Source organism: Colobus angolensis, unplaced genomic scaffold (assembly GCF_000951035.1).
Source record: "Colobus angolensis palliatus isolate OR3802 unplaced genomic scaffold, Cang.pa_1.0 Scaffold97, whole genome shotgun sequence".
NCBI lineage: Eukaryota > Metazoa > Chordata > Mammalia > Primates > Cercopithecidae > Colobus > Colobus angolensis.
The window spans coordinates 3,140,919-3,154,263 of NW_012123709.1; the positions used below are offsets into that span (position 1 = coordinate 3,140,919).

Below are 13,345 nucleotides of genomic sequence, written 5' to 3' on the forward strand. Positions count from 1 at the left end.
ATCTGTTCTCTGAAGAAAAATAAAGTCTCCGCAACGCAACATGTCCATGTTAGCAAAATGGCACTTGTACCCCCTGAATATATACAAAAATTTTCTCTCTCTCTCTTATCAAATAGGTTGTGGTTGGTCTCAGGTTCTTAGCTCTGAAACACAATTAGAGACATGCCAAGCAGAGTATGATGTGCTTAGCAGGTAGTGGTCACATTAAATACTTGAGTGACTAATTGAATCCTTTTCTAGATTGGAAACCATGACAGGGTACATAAATTGCCAAGCACTCAATAGACTTAACAAATCCTAGTTCTGCCTCTCTGAATTCATACATGCACCTCAGCAAGACTTTTAAATAATTATGTAGAACTTAAATGAGAGAATATTTTATATATAGAATTTCATTTAATCTTGAAACTGAGGCTAAGAGGGAGTAATTAAATTACCCAACTTCATACACCAAATTATGTGCTGTGGCTTTAAACTGGGGACTTTAACTGCCCCACATGTTACATATGCATTTGTGCCCTCCTCTTCCTAACAGAAGAGAGAACAATAAATAAGACTAAGGGCAGAGAAGAATTCAGCACTCAGTGGCTCAAGCTTAAGCTTGATGTGGGGGAAAACTACCAAGAATTTGTCACAACCTTGACAATGATTTCCAACTTAACAGCTTGTTTCCTGGTTACATAGCCCAGCCACATTTAGGATTGCTTTTTCATTTACCTTTGTCTCTTCTAGGGCTCCATCTGGACTGCTTTGTTCACAATTGGTTATCTTTTGTGATTTCCTTGTAAGCTATAGTTTCAAATAAAAAAATGTACTAAATTAAAAGGTGTAGAAGGCAAAGACTTTCTCTGGTGTGTGGAGATTAGTAACTATGGCCTCGATAAAACTTTCCAGGACATAGTCCTTTGGTAGATACTTGGTGACCTGTGGAAAACATCTTTGTTCTACCTCCATCTTCTTCTCACTAGTCTTGGCCGCTGATGAGTGGCCTCTCAAGGCGGGAGTACTTTCCTTAACCCCTAATTCATGCTGGGTTACTCAGGGATACAGCCCTCTACAGTAGAGGGCTACTTTCTACTCATGGGTCAGAGAGTAGGGTAGTCATTGGAAGCCCACTGTATTCTAAGGAGGTATTGAGGTACTGGAAATGGCTAGGTAAGAAAAAGGAAATCCTTGAGGATTAAGTTAATTATTTTTGTTGTTTAAAAGGTCTCTTTTGAAAGTAAAATTGACCTCTCACCACAAAGGTTCCAGTCAGTGACTTCAACAGAGTATCTGTTGGAATCCATTTTCTGGCGAGAGACCGAAGAACCCATGAGATTACTAAATATTCCATCCATTCCTTTCCCCTCATGCTTACAGAGAAAATCCATAACATTTAGGTCATGAACCTTGGCCTCAGGAGAGTGGATTAGAGAGTAGTATGCACTCCCCATACAGGCCACTGTGACTTATGGGTTCCTCTATAATCACTTTCCCCCAGCCTTGCCTCTTTGATGAGTGGGGCTGTTGTGGGGGCACTGGAGAACACAAGAACCCCACCTCACCTTTTGTTGAAGTTCTGTTATACTGTGAACCAATGTCTTATTCTTCCTTTCCTGTGAGAGAGAAATAACAGTGTAAGTCTGCCTCTGTACTCCATCTGTTCTTATTCAGTTGATTGCTGTCCATTTCACCCCAGCTATATTTTCCTGTGGTAACTTGACCTTATTTGCATAATGTCATGTGTATATTGAAATCAAACGACAGGTAAAATACAGGGATATAGATGCCCATCTGCAGGGCTTCCCAATTATTAAACATTGCCCAAGAAGCCAAACACATCCCCTTCCATGCATGGACAAATTCTGTCATGACTTTTGAGGTGGCTACTCTTCATATATAAAAAGGAGAGACAAGCTTATCTGATAATTGATGAAGGATGGAATGAGGAATGCAACCTATTAAATGGCTCTTCCCAACTTCTTGCTTACAAGTCTGGCTGTTTCTTCCTCCAGCTCCTGCAAGGCTCTTTCCCTTTCCATCGTGGTGCGGTTCTCCTTCTCCCACTCTTCATCTTCCACCAGGTCCCCTGTCTGAATGATCTCACTTTCCAGCCTGGACAACACAAGCACATGCCATGAAGACCCATGCTTGGCAGTTTCAGAACTGATAAAACACAGATATCCGATATAAGAGAACTTTAGGGACAGTGTACATGAATCTCAAGCTGAAAACTCTTCCTTAGTGAATCCACAGGATCATGATCACTTCAGTATTATAAGAAGGAAGACCTGCCTGATTCCTAAGCCAAACACCCCAATGTTCTCTCAACTCCATCTTGTAGGAATCTATTTGAAACTTGCTGTGCATCAGTGTTCAAGAGAAATGTCAAAGAATGAAGAAGTAACTTTCTACCACACAAGATAGAGGTCTCTAGAACAAGCAAGAAAATTCAGTTTTGGTTTTGATCCTCCACCCCTTCTTTGGATTGGGACCTTCCCTCATGAAACCTTAATACTCACCTCTGAATCTTATCTTCTCTCTCTTGGATTTTGAGAAGAAGTTTCTGATTTGCTTCATCCATTCTCTGCATATCCCTTTCAAGGTCCGTGTTCAAACTGATAATGTTTCTTTTTGACTGAGCCAATCTTAAGATTTCCATTTTCTCCGACCTATAGACTCAGCCCCCAAAATGAACAAGGGCCAGTTATCTCAAGATCAATAATCATTGGGCCAAAAAGGATATTTAGAAGACATCTAGTTTATTAACCTTGCTCTCTCTGGGAGCATACCATTTTCATTCTTGAAAAATTACATTTCTTGATCATGCTCTACAACTGTTTCAATAATTCTCAGCTCAGTCAGCAAGGATCTTTCCCAGGCTTTCTCCTTCAAAGTGCTCAATCTAATAGTGCACCTCCACTCTGGTTTCATGAGAAGCTTTGCTTCCTTAAATAACCCCTAGCATTGAAGAGAAATGCTTCTCTTGGAAATCTTTTCTTAAACTATTCACAAAACCTGCTCATACAATACACATCTGTTGAACACTTTTATCTAAGCACCTGGCACATCACTTCTGGTTGGGCCTGGCATTCTGCAGAGCCACAAGGGGTTTCCACCAGCATGATAGGGCTTCAGTCTTTCCCTTCCTCCTCCCACCTCAACAACTCTACCTCACTTGTCTGCTACAAAGTTTGAAATTTTTACCATGAGAGTCATTCCATTGAGCACACACACACATAGGCTCTAGGCATAGCTTTCAAAAATGCAAACATCTTTTTTGAAGTAAATTTAAATGAAATAATGGTAACTCTAGAGTATTTTAGAAAGGGTACGTGGGAGGCTCTTGATATATTTTTCTTTTTCTTCTAATGTAAATTAATTCATTGGTTTTGTTCGAATTGATTAACCACAGCTAGTGTAGTGAGGCACTGGGGCTTTTGTTTTAGATAGGAATGAAGGATAATATTGGAAAGTTAAGTCCTATCTTGGAAGGGCTTGCTTGGATGGGTGATTTACAGCAATCACTTCAGGAGGGTATGGCATGCTTGGGGTCGGGTGCGGAGGTGGGTGCATAACAGGAGGAGAAGGGGAGAAGAAGGCTGGAAGATGAGGGAAGGGGTCAATAGCAAACCTGTTTTACACCTTGGTCTCTGGATATGGCTTTGCATAATCATGACTACTTAATCCAGTTGATCTTTCTTGTGTCCTTCCATTGTAGATTCCCTAAAATGCCAACAGAGATGTATCTAATGAATTGGAAAAATGGGTTCATTTATCAAGAACAGAGTAACTGGGGCAGATTCCTAAAAAGTAGAAACCAAATTAAGTTAACTTGTTTTCTCCCTCTGATCCCCACATTTTAACCATGACAAAACTCAGCCCTTTGATTCTTCTGCCCATGATCTGATTATACCCTAGTAAAGATACAGTCAGGATACAGAGATAATGCTGGAATATACATCCTATTAGTAGACATAGTCAGAGATGGTTTATCAACATAAAATCCTGTGGAAGTTTATACAAGACAATATAAAGAAATAGAGGTAATCAATATTTAAATCTCTTTTTGCTCTAGGCCAGTTGCTTTCCATAAAGCACCATGGGCATGGATGTAGGTTTACAACTGCCCTGAAAAATAATCTTTGCTCTCTATCTTGGTGTATTCCAGAATTTCCAGATATTAAGATCTTTAGTATTGAAGAGGGCTCAGAAAACCAAGTACATGTAAATCATTTGTCTCTCTCTTCCCCTTAGTTTCTTTTTTTCCCCTTTATTTCTTCTACAAACTCTACCTCTCCCTTTTGGTGTATCTTGTCTCCCTAGTCAATTAGCTTCTGAGGAGTCTAATCTTTCTCCACTGGAACTATCCAGTAGAATCTCAGAACATTCTGAGAGGTTATGACCCTTCTTTTGACATAGGATGGGTGGGGCAACATGTCATAGTGGGGTGGGAGGCAATGGTTTCTCATCATTTGTGTAGAGTCTAGAGCCTAGATAAGTGTATGGATTTCATGGCCAAGTCTGCCCTAAGTAGCAGTAGGTTCAACGGATTTGATTTCTGGGTAGTTTGAAGGGGCAGCCTCTATCTTTTATTTCTCTGGCAGAAAAAGCTCTCTTCCTGCCCCAGTGTGATGAAAATGGAAAGTCTAGGTCCTTTCGCCAGCAGTCTAATTTCATCATATAGCCAACTAACTACTCATTCATTCAACAAACAGTGAAACACTAGGCTCTGTTCTAAGCACTGGAGAGAAAGAGTGAACAAAGCAGCCAAAAGCCCTTGACCTCATGAAGTTTATATTCTAAGATGTGTGTGTGTGTGTGTGTGTGTGTGTGTGTGCATGTGTGTAGGGGGGACTGGTAACACAATCAATAAAACAGATAAAACTAGTTTTACTTGATATGATAAAAGAGGAGACTGCTGAAACCATACCCCAAAGAGTTAAAGAAACCGGTGACGAACAGAAATTCTTGAGCTTGCAGAATAGCAGATAAGAAAATAAACAACTTGCAGAAATGCTGAAACTCCCTCTATTTGAGAGATTTTAAAACAACCTGGCTGAAATTGGTTGGAACCAATAAGGCCAACTGGAAGTCTGTGCAGAACAAGCTTACTAATGTCACAGCTTGAGTTTCCACTGCATGTTTCATACTAATTTCCTCTAAATTTGCACATGGGACCCATAAGGAGGCATGAAGAGATAATTGTGCATGCCCGAGGACTTTTCAGACCTCCCCTTTTCTTCTACCAGTCATTTGCTAATTCCAGAATCCACTTCCTAAACCTTTTCTAATAAAGGTACTGCCTGAAAGCCAGCGCAGGTAGATAGATTTTAGTTGGATTCCTGTCTCCTTGTTGGTAGACTTACAGTAAAAAGCTTTTTTTTTTTTGTTAACCTCAAAAACCTTACATCATAGTACTGGCTTCCAGCACATTGGGCAGTGAGCCTGTTTTGCTTGGGAACACTGCCGTGAGGAAACAGAAACAGGTGAAGGAGGTAAGAGTGAATGCAGTGTGTATATGCGTTTTGTGTATGGTGGGGAGGTTGTTGCAAGTATAACTAGGGTGGTGCAGAAAAGCGACTGAGCATTCTCAGACCCGGAAGTGGTCTGTAGATGTGGTAAGAGGTTGGGTGGACAAGAGAAGCCCTCCAGGTGTGCTGAGGTGGACGCAGAGTCCAGCAGATCTAGGAGCATGAAGGGGAGGCATGAAAACCCAAACCTTTTCCTGGGATGCTTCCTGGGTAGGTAGCTTTTCCTTGTACCTGCCACCATCTTAGGAAAGAGCAGCACTCTGGAGAGAGGGAGAATCTCCTTAAAAGACTGAGAAATTACCTGAAAGAGATTTTTAAACTGAAAAATTTTATGATATCTCAAACTGACTTTAGTGAGTCTTTCCTGCCAACTTTAGGAACAGGAGCTGGAGGGGAAGGTATGATCAGCTGCAGAATCTAAAGCATATATTTCTGCATACCTGAAGGTGTGTTCCTTTGACAAGATTCTGTACCATTTGTAACTTTTTGTGTATGCGAGTCACGGAAACTTGTGAAGTTTTGGATCTCTACTTAGTAAGGACCACATTGAGTTGATTTGTGAGCCAGAGTGACTTCTTAACATACTGTAGTTTCCAATAAACTATTTGCAAAATTAATGGCCTCTGATGACCCCCATTACCATCTCCCTTCTTCCTGAAAGAAGGCATTTCATTGCTTTATGAAGCTGTACACAGAAGAGTAATTAAGTAACAATTCAGGCCAATGGCCTCTCCCAGGAATTAATGGTAGGGAGAGTTCATTAACCCCAGCTGGTTATAGCTTCTGCAGGAAATGCCCTGGACCAAGGTTATCGAAGCTGTTAATGGATTGGACAAGGACTTTAACTGGGATAAAAATAAAGCTCTATCTCTTTCCTGGGGAGCTTTTCTCCTTGAGGGGCTACCGAAGGCAAGCTGGTATGAGCAGCAGAACCCCAAGCTTGAGGCCTTGTGTGGGACGAGGACAACAGATTGCTATCATTGGGAATTGTTAAATCAAGGAAAAAACAGGGCCTTGGGGGCAAATTTAGGTGTTTGATATAAGCCTTCCTGCTATTCGGGAGATGGTTTGATTAACACAGAGTGCAGCTTTAGAGCAGCTGTTTTTGTCTTGTTAACTTTTCAGTGCCATGCCTTGCCCCATTCTGCTGGGAGACCCCATCCCTATAAAAGCATTCAAAGATTTTATTTGTATAAGCATTATAATTTTCAGTATAAGCAAAATATAAAACAGCTTATATTTTGACCCTTTATAAATCAGTATTCAAAATAAAATATATAAGAAAAGTAAGGACAAGAAGGAATAACTCTCTCGCTGGGATTAAAAGTCAATATTAAAAGATCTCCCATATGTATGACTATATCCGAAACATTTTCTGACTCATTCTTCTGGAAGCCTGGAAAAGTGCAACAGGAAAAGGGAATTTTCTTGATTATCACATGGTGATGCTACCATGGAGCAGTGATTTGTGTATGCTTCATATTAGTAACGGTGTTTTTGTTTGTTTTTAATGAGGTCATTTCGTCAGAGGTAACCAATGCTTGGTAGCTGCTTTCATCATCCTTTGCTTTATTTTAAATTTGCTTCCCTAACTTTTATCTTTAAAATTTGCAATTAGTTAGTGATAATTAAATGGAGGATTCCTAAAAAAGAATAACTGGAATAACTTACATGCAAAGTCTTATAAACAATTTACACTGACTTCCAACGTAACTGCATACTCTTTTCTCAAGTCTTCCAGCTCTGTGTTCTTTCTGCCATATATGGAAAACACAAACATTTAATTTTTTAATTAGTCTTATTTGATAATTGTAGAGAATATTCCATACATTGAGACTTTGGAGCATCTTTGGTTTAACCGAAGTAATAGTGTGCTGAGATAGTCATGCTATAAATGACATCATTAACTTAGCTTTGGCTACATACCTATCATTCTTTCTTTGTTTAACAAATATTTTTATTGAGCATCTATTATGTACTGACCTAGATCATAGGATAACCCATGGATGACTACTCAGTTTCATAAGGCAGACAGACATGTACATAGTATGGTCCTCCCTACAATGTAATAAATGTCGTACTGAAGAAAGGTAGAAAGTAGGTAGAAAGTGCTCTGGAATACAGAGAAGAAACATCTAGCTTTAAGTGATTTGGGGAAGCTTCCATGGGAAGGTAACTTTGAGTTAAGTTAATCCTAAAGGAAGGGAATAACTTTACCAGATAATGCAAAAGGGCTTGGTAAGAGGAGGAAAACAATAGTTTCAAAGGCACAGTATGCTCAGTGTACAACAAAGACGTCACTGTAGTTTCTGTCTAGAGCAGTGCATACCAACGTGTGTTACATGAACAACTGGTGGTGTAACATGACACAGAGAGCAACTTTGTAATTTTAAAAAGTTAATTTCAAGAGTAATAGTCAAATATTTAGTAAAATTGAAAGTGGCACATTAAAACTTGACTAAAAGACACTGCTTAGCATGAGGATAATTTTAAGTAGAAACATTACTTGGTTTATAGAAAACTATTAAGTTGATAGCAATTCTGGGGGAACGTGAATGTAGCAAACACTGTGAAGGTGGTGTGTGAGTGACTGAAGTCTGGGAAACAGAGCTCTAAGAGTGTATGTGGCATGGAATGGTGGGGAAGAAACAGCTATGTTGGCTGAGGAGCGCCATGTGCGTGTGCTGCAGACTTTGGGTTTCACCTTGAAACCTCCTGAAGAGGCATTTGAGACTTCTAAGCAAAGAGGGATAAAATCATTATCTTCGAGAAAGATAACTCAGGAGCAGTGAAGGATGGATGTAAGGAAGGAGTCCCCTCCTTATCCCCGTGCTTGTCTATGCTATGCACTCAGATTAGATGTCTGAGGGGAGATGTATTACATATATTTCCATTTATAACGGAGGCTGAAGTTTTTTTCTTTCCTCCAACCAAAAAGAGTACATTTGGAAATTTATTTTTGTTTATTATCTTTTCTTTTTTTCTTTGTTTTTAATTGACACTTAATAATTCTATACATGTATACAAGTTTTTACTGTGGATATTTTTCCTATTGGAAACAATATATTGGAAGTTTTTCCCTCTTATATTATTTATACTCTGGTTAGTTTTTAAAGGCAATACTGAGTGTTTTTCTACATGCACAAGGTCTGTCAAACTGACAGGGAGAGTTTTTATCTCTGACTCCCTAACTTTGATCTGATTAGATAATCATTGGCTGAACAAGAGCTCATCCATAGATGGTTTGGTCTCCTATTGTTCCTTAAATTTATTTATTTTTTCCACTGGGACTAATTCTTCCTCCAAATGGAAACTCGGAAATCCCATGACATTTTCTGGTTGCTTCCAGTCACACAGCAATGTTCCAGTTCAATAATCAAGACATCTGATATCATGCAATAATCAAAACTCTGAACTTGGTATAGAGTTGAGTATTCAACCCTCTGGCAGCTGAGGTCTACTGTAGGCAGAAAAGCTGTAACTGAGGAAAGGGGCTTTGTTTACTTATCTCTTTCCACATGGAGCATGTCTGCTCTTCCCTCCCACCAAGCTGGCTATGATGGTGAACATACACCTAGTACATAGGAGAGGGAAGGGGACTTAAAAAGTTCTTACTTGCTCTTATAGATGTTTTGAAGGTTGCCCGACCAGTATCTTGGTGTAACTGGGATCTGTAGCCCTGACCTGGACAGTAGCATGTCTAATCTAGCTCTTCACTTGCTTCTCTACTGACTGCAAGACTTTTGTCATTTTTGTCAGCATCTCTTTGCTGGTCTCTTGTCCTTTTAGGTGACCATGATTGGCCATATAATTTTCAAGACCTAGTGCAAAACAAAATTGCAGGGCCCCTTGCTCAGAAATGATTAAGAATTTCAAGCCAGGGAAAACAGAACATTAAATTAAGCAGATTCCTCTTGAATGTAGGTCCCTGTGTAGCTGCACAAGTCCCATGTCCATGAAGTTGGCCCCGCAGGTGGGTTTCATAAATAAGACCTTGACAGTCCTTTGCAGGAAAGGCACACTCATACGTATTGTTTGTCTCTCAACAGGCTCTGGAACGCAGGCCAATTCCCAGTTGTTCACTCTGATGTCAAAGCTGTTAGCTAATCTGTGTCAAGCCCTTGGACTTTTCAGAGGAGAGTCAGATAGCAGTACCCAGTGTTCACTGGGATTTAGAAGAAATATAGTAAGATGTCCTAGTGGGCTTTCTAAAACCTTTTCTCTTGTATTAGTTTTCTATGCCACTATGACAAATTACCCCAAATCTTGTGACTTAGCACAATGCAAATCTACTATTGTACAGTTTTGGAGGTCGGAAGTCTGAGATGACTGTCACTGGATGATATGGTTAGGCTTTTTGTCCCCACCAGAATCTCATCCTGAATTGTAATCCCCATAATGCCCACGTGTCAAGGGAGAGAATGAGTGGAGGTAATTGAGTCATAGGGGCTATTTCCCCCATGCTGTTCTTGTGATAGTGAGGGAGTTCTCATGAGATCTGATGGTTTTACAAGGGGTTCTTGCCTCTTCACTCAGCACTTCTTCCTCCCGCCTGTGAAGGAGGCGCCTTGCTTCCCCTTTGCCTTCTGCAATGATTGTAAGTTCCTGAAGCCTCCCCAGCCATGCTGGACTGTGAGTCAGTTAAACCTCTATCCTTTATAATTTACCCAGTCTCAGGCAGTTTTTAATAGCATTGTGAAAACAGACTAATACACTGGGGTAAAATCAAGGTGTTGGCAGAGCTGCATTCCTTCTGGAGGCTCTAGGAAAGAATCTATTTTCTTGCCAGTTATAGCTTCTAAAGCCCACCTGCATTCCTAGTGTGTGGCCCTGTCATTCATCTTTGCAGCCAGGAGTATGGGATCTTCAAATCTCTCCGGAACTCTCTCACCTTTACATCCATTGGCATATTGCTTCTCTCACTCTGACCCCCCTGCCTCCCTCTTATAAAAACCTTTGTGATTATATCCAGACCATCTGGATAACCTAGGATAATCTCTGTGTTTAAAGATGCTTCATCACCTCTGCAGAGACTCTTTTTACCATGTAAGGTATATTTATAGGTTGTGAAGATTAGCATATAAACATGTTTAGAAGCTCTTTACTTAGCCCACCTCACTTACCTTGCATAGGGAGAGCAGATCTCCCATCCTTCCTCTTGTCATCCTTGGTCCTCTTGTCTCTCTAGGTTTGGAGGGTTAGCCCTTGCATCCTTCCCTTTGGGGCTATACGGTCACAGCACAGCCCTCTGAAGAGATTGCTCTTCTAATCTTGGTTGAACTTTGTTTATTACTTTTTTTAAAAAAATGCTTTTTGATTGATAAATCATAATCATATACATTTATGAGGTATAATGTGATGTTTTGATATAGCTATATAATGTGATGTGATTAAGTCAAACTGATTAGCTTATCCATCACCTCACTTACCTGTCATTTTTTATAGTGAGACATCTAAAATGGACTCTCCTAGTTATTTTGAAATATATATTACTACTGACTATAGTCACCCTGCTGTGCAATAAATCTCAAAATATATTTCTCCTATCCGAAACTTTGTACCCTTTAATCAACAACTTCCTATTCCCTCTTTTCCCACCCCCAGCCTTTGGTAACCATCATTCTACTCTCCAGTTCTGTGAGTTCAAGTGTATTAAATTTCACATATAAGGGAGATCGTGTGGTATTTGTCTTTCTGTCCTGACTTGTTTCACTTAGCAAAATGTCCTACAGATTCATCTATGTTGTTGAAAATTACAGGATTTCCTTCCTTTTTAAGGCTGAATAATGTCTCATTGTGTGTGTGTGTGTGAATATCTATCTATCTATCTATATCACATTTTCTTTATCCAGTCATCTGTTGATAGACACTTAGGTTGTTTCCATAATTGGGCTTTTCTGAATAGTGCTGCAATGAACATGGAGTAGTACAAATATCCCCTTGACATACTGATTTCAGTTCCTTTGGCTATATACCCACACATGGGATTATGGACAATATAGTAGTTCTATTTTTAGTTTTTAGAGAAACGTTGATACTATTTTCCACAATAACTGTACTAATTTACATTTCTCACCAATAATGTTTAAAAGTTTCTGTTCTTTGCACCCTCTTCAGTGTGTATCTCTTATCTTTTTGATAAAAGCCATTCTAACAGGTATAGGGTGATTCTTATTTGCATTTCCCTAAAGAGGAGTAATGCGGAGCATTTTCTCATGCACTTATTGACCGTTTTTAAGTCTTCTTTTGAGAAATGCATGTTCACATCTTTTGCCCATTTTTTATTGTCTTTCTTTGTGTGTGTTTGGTGGTCTGTTCAGACTTTCTATTTTCTCATGACTCAGTTGTGGTAGCTTGTATGTATCTAAGTATTTATCTGCTTCTTCTAGGTTATAATATTTGTTAGTATATAATTATTCATGGTAGTTTCTTATGATCATTTATATTTTGGTGTCTCCTCTTTCATTTCTAATTATATTTGAGGATCCTATCTTAACTTCCTAGTTAGTATAGCTAGAGGTTTGTCAATTTTGTTTATCTTTTCCAAAAAAAAAAAAAAAAACCTCTAACTCTTAGCTTCATTAATTTTTTTTCTGTTGTTTTCCTGATCTCTATTTTATTTATTTCTTCTCTGATCTTGGTTATTTCCGTCCTTACGCTAATTTTGGGGTTAGTTCCTTCTTCCTTTTCCTAGTTCCTTGAGGTGTAATGTTAAATCTAAGATTGTTTCTTTGTGATCTTTCTCTCCTTCCTTCCTTCCTTTCTTTTCTTTTCTTCCCTTCCCTTCCCTTCCCTTTTCTTTTCTTTTCTTTTCTTTCTTCCTTCCTTCCTTCCTTCCTTCCTTCCTTCCTTCCTTTCCTTCTTTCCTTCCCTTCCTTCCTTCCTTCCTTCTTTCTTTCTTCTTCTTTCTCTTTCTCTTTCTTTCTCTTTTTCTTTCTTTCTCTCTCTCTCTCTTCCTTCCTTCCTTTCCTTCCTTCCTCCCTCCCTCCCTCTCTCTCTCCTTTCTTCCTTCCTCTCTTTCTTTCTTTCTCTCTCTTTCTTTCTCTCTCCCTTCCTACCTTTCTTTCTTCTTTCTTTCTTTTTCTTTCTCTTTCTCTTTCTTTCTTTCTCTCTCTCTTTCTCTTCCTTCCTTCCTTTCCTTCCTTCCTTTCCTTCCTTCCTTCCTCCCTCCCTCCCTCTCTCTCCTTCCTTTCTTTCTTTCTTTCTTTCTTTCTTTCTTTCTTTCTTTGCTTTTCTTTTCTTTTCTTTCTTCCTTCCTTCCTTCCTTCCTTCCTTCCTTCCTTCCTTCCTTCCTTCCTTCCTCTCCACTCTGTTGCTCAGGCTGGAGTACACTTGCACAATTTTCACTCATTGCAACCTCAAGCTCCCAGGTTCAAGTGATCCTTTCACCTCAGCCTCCCAAGTAGCTGGGACTACAGGCACATGCCACCATGCCTGACTTCCTTCCTTCCTTCCTTCCTTCCTCTCCACTCTGTTGCTCAGGCTGGAGTACACTTGCACAATTTTCACTCATTGCAACCTCAAGCTCCCAGGTTCAAGTGATCCTTTCACCTCAGCCTCCCAAGTAGCTGGGACTACAGGCACATGCCATCATATTCAGGTAATTTTTGTATTTTTGATAGAGGTGGGGTTTTGCCATGTTGCCCAGGCTAGTCTCAAACTCCTGGGATCAAGCAATCCACCAGCCTTGGCCTTTCAAAGTGCTGGCATTATAGGTGTGAGCCGCTGCACCTGGGCCCTACTCTTTTTGGTATAGATGTTTATCACCAAATATTTCTCTCTTAGAAATGCTTTTGCTCCATCTCAAATCTTTTGGTATGTTGTGTTTC

General features: G+C 39.7%; 1 protein-coding gene across 3 annotated transcripts in view; it reads right to left on the reverse strand.

The window, feature by feature from the left end:
- TMCO5A (transmembrane and coiled-coil domains 5A) overlaps window positions 1–4,354 on the reverse strand; it is a 35,178-nt gene extending 30,824 nt beyond the window's left edge. For 2 of the 3 annotated variants that reach the window (XM_011932656.1, XM_011932655.1), the window contains exons 1-6: window positions 4,278–4,354; window positions 3,617–3,708; window positions 2,505–2,654; window positions 1,974–2,097; window positions 1,548–1,598; window positions 718–789 (exon numbers count right to left, since the gene is read on the reverse strand). In XM_011932656.1, the coding sequence (XP_011788046.1) occupies window positions 718–789; window positions 1,548–1,598; window positions 1,974–2,097; window positions 2,505–2,644 (387 nt within the window). In that variant the 5' untranslated portion in view covers window positions 2,645–2,654; window positions 3,617–3,708; window positions 4,278–4,354. Of the gene's footprint in view, window positions 1–717; window positions 790–1,547; window positions 1,599–1,973; window positions 2,098–2,504; window positions 2,661–3,616; window positions 3,709–4,277 lie in introns of those variants that run through there. The other variant, XM_011932654.1, reaches the window with a different exon arrangement.
- Between the last annotated feature and the right edge of the window lie 8,991 nt (window positions 4,355–13,345).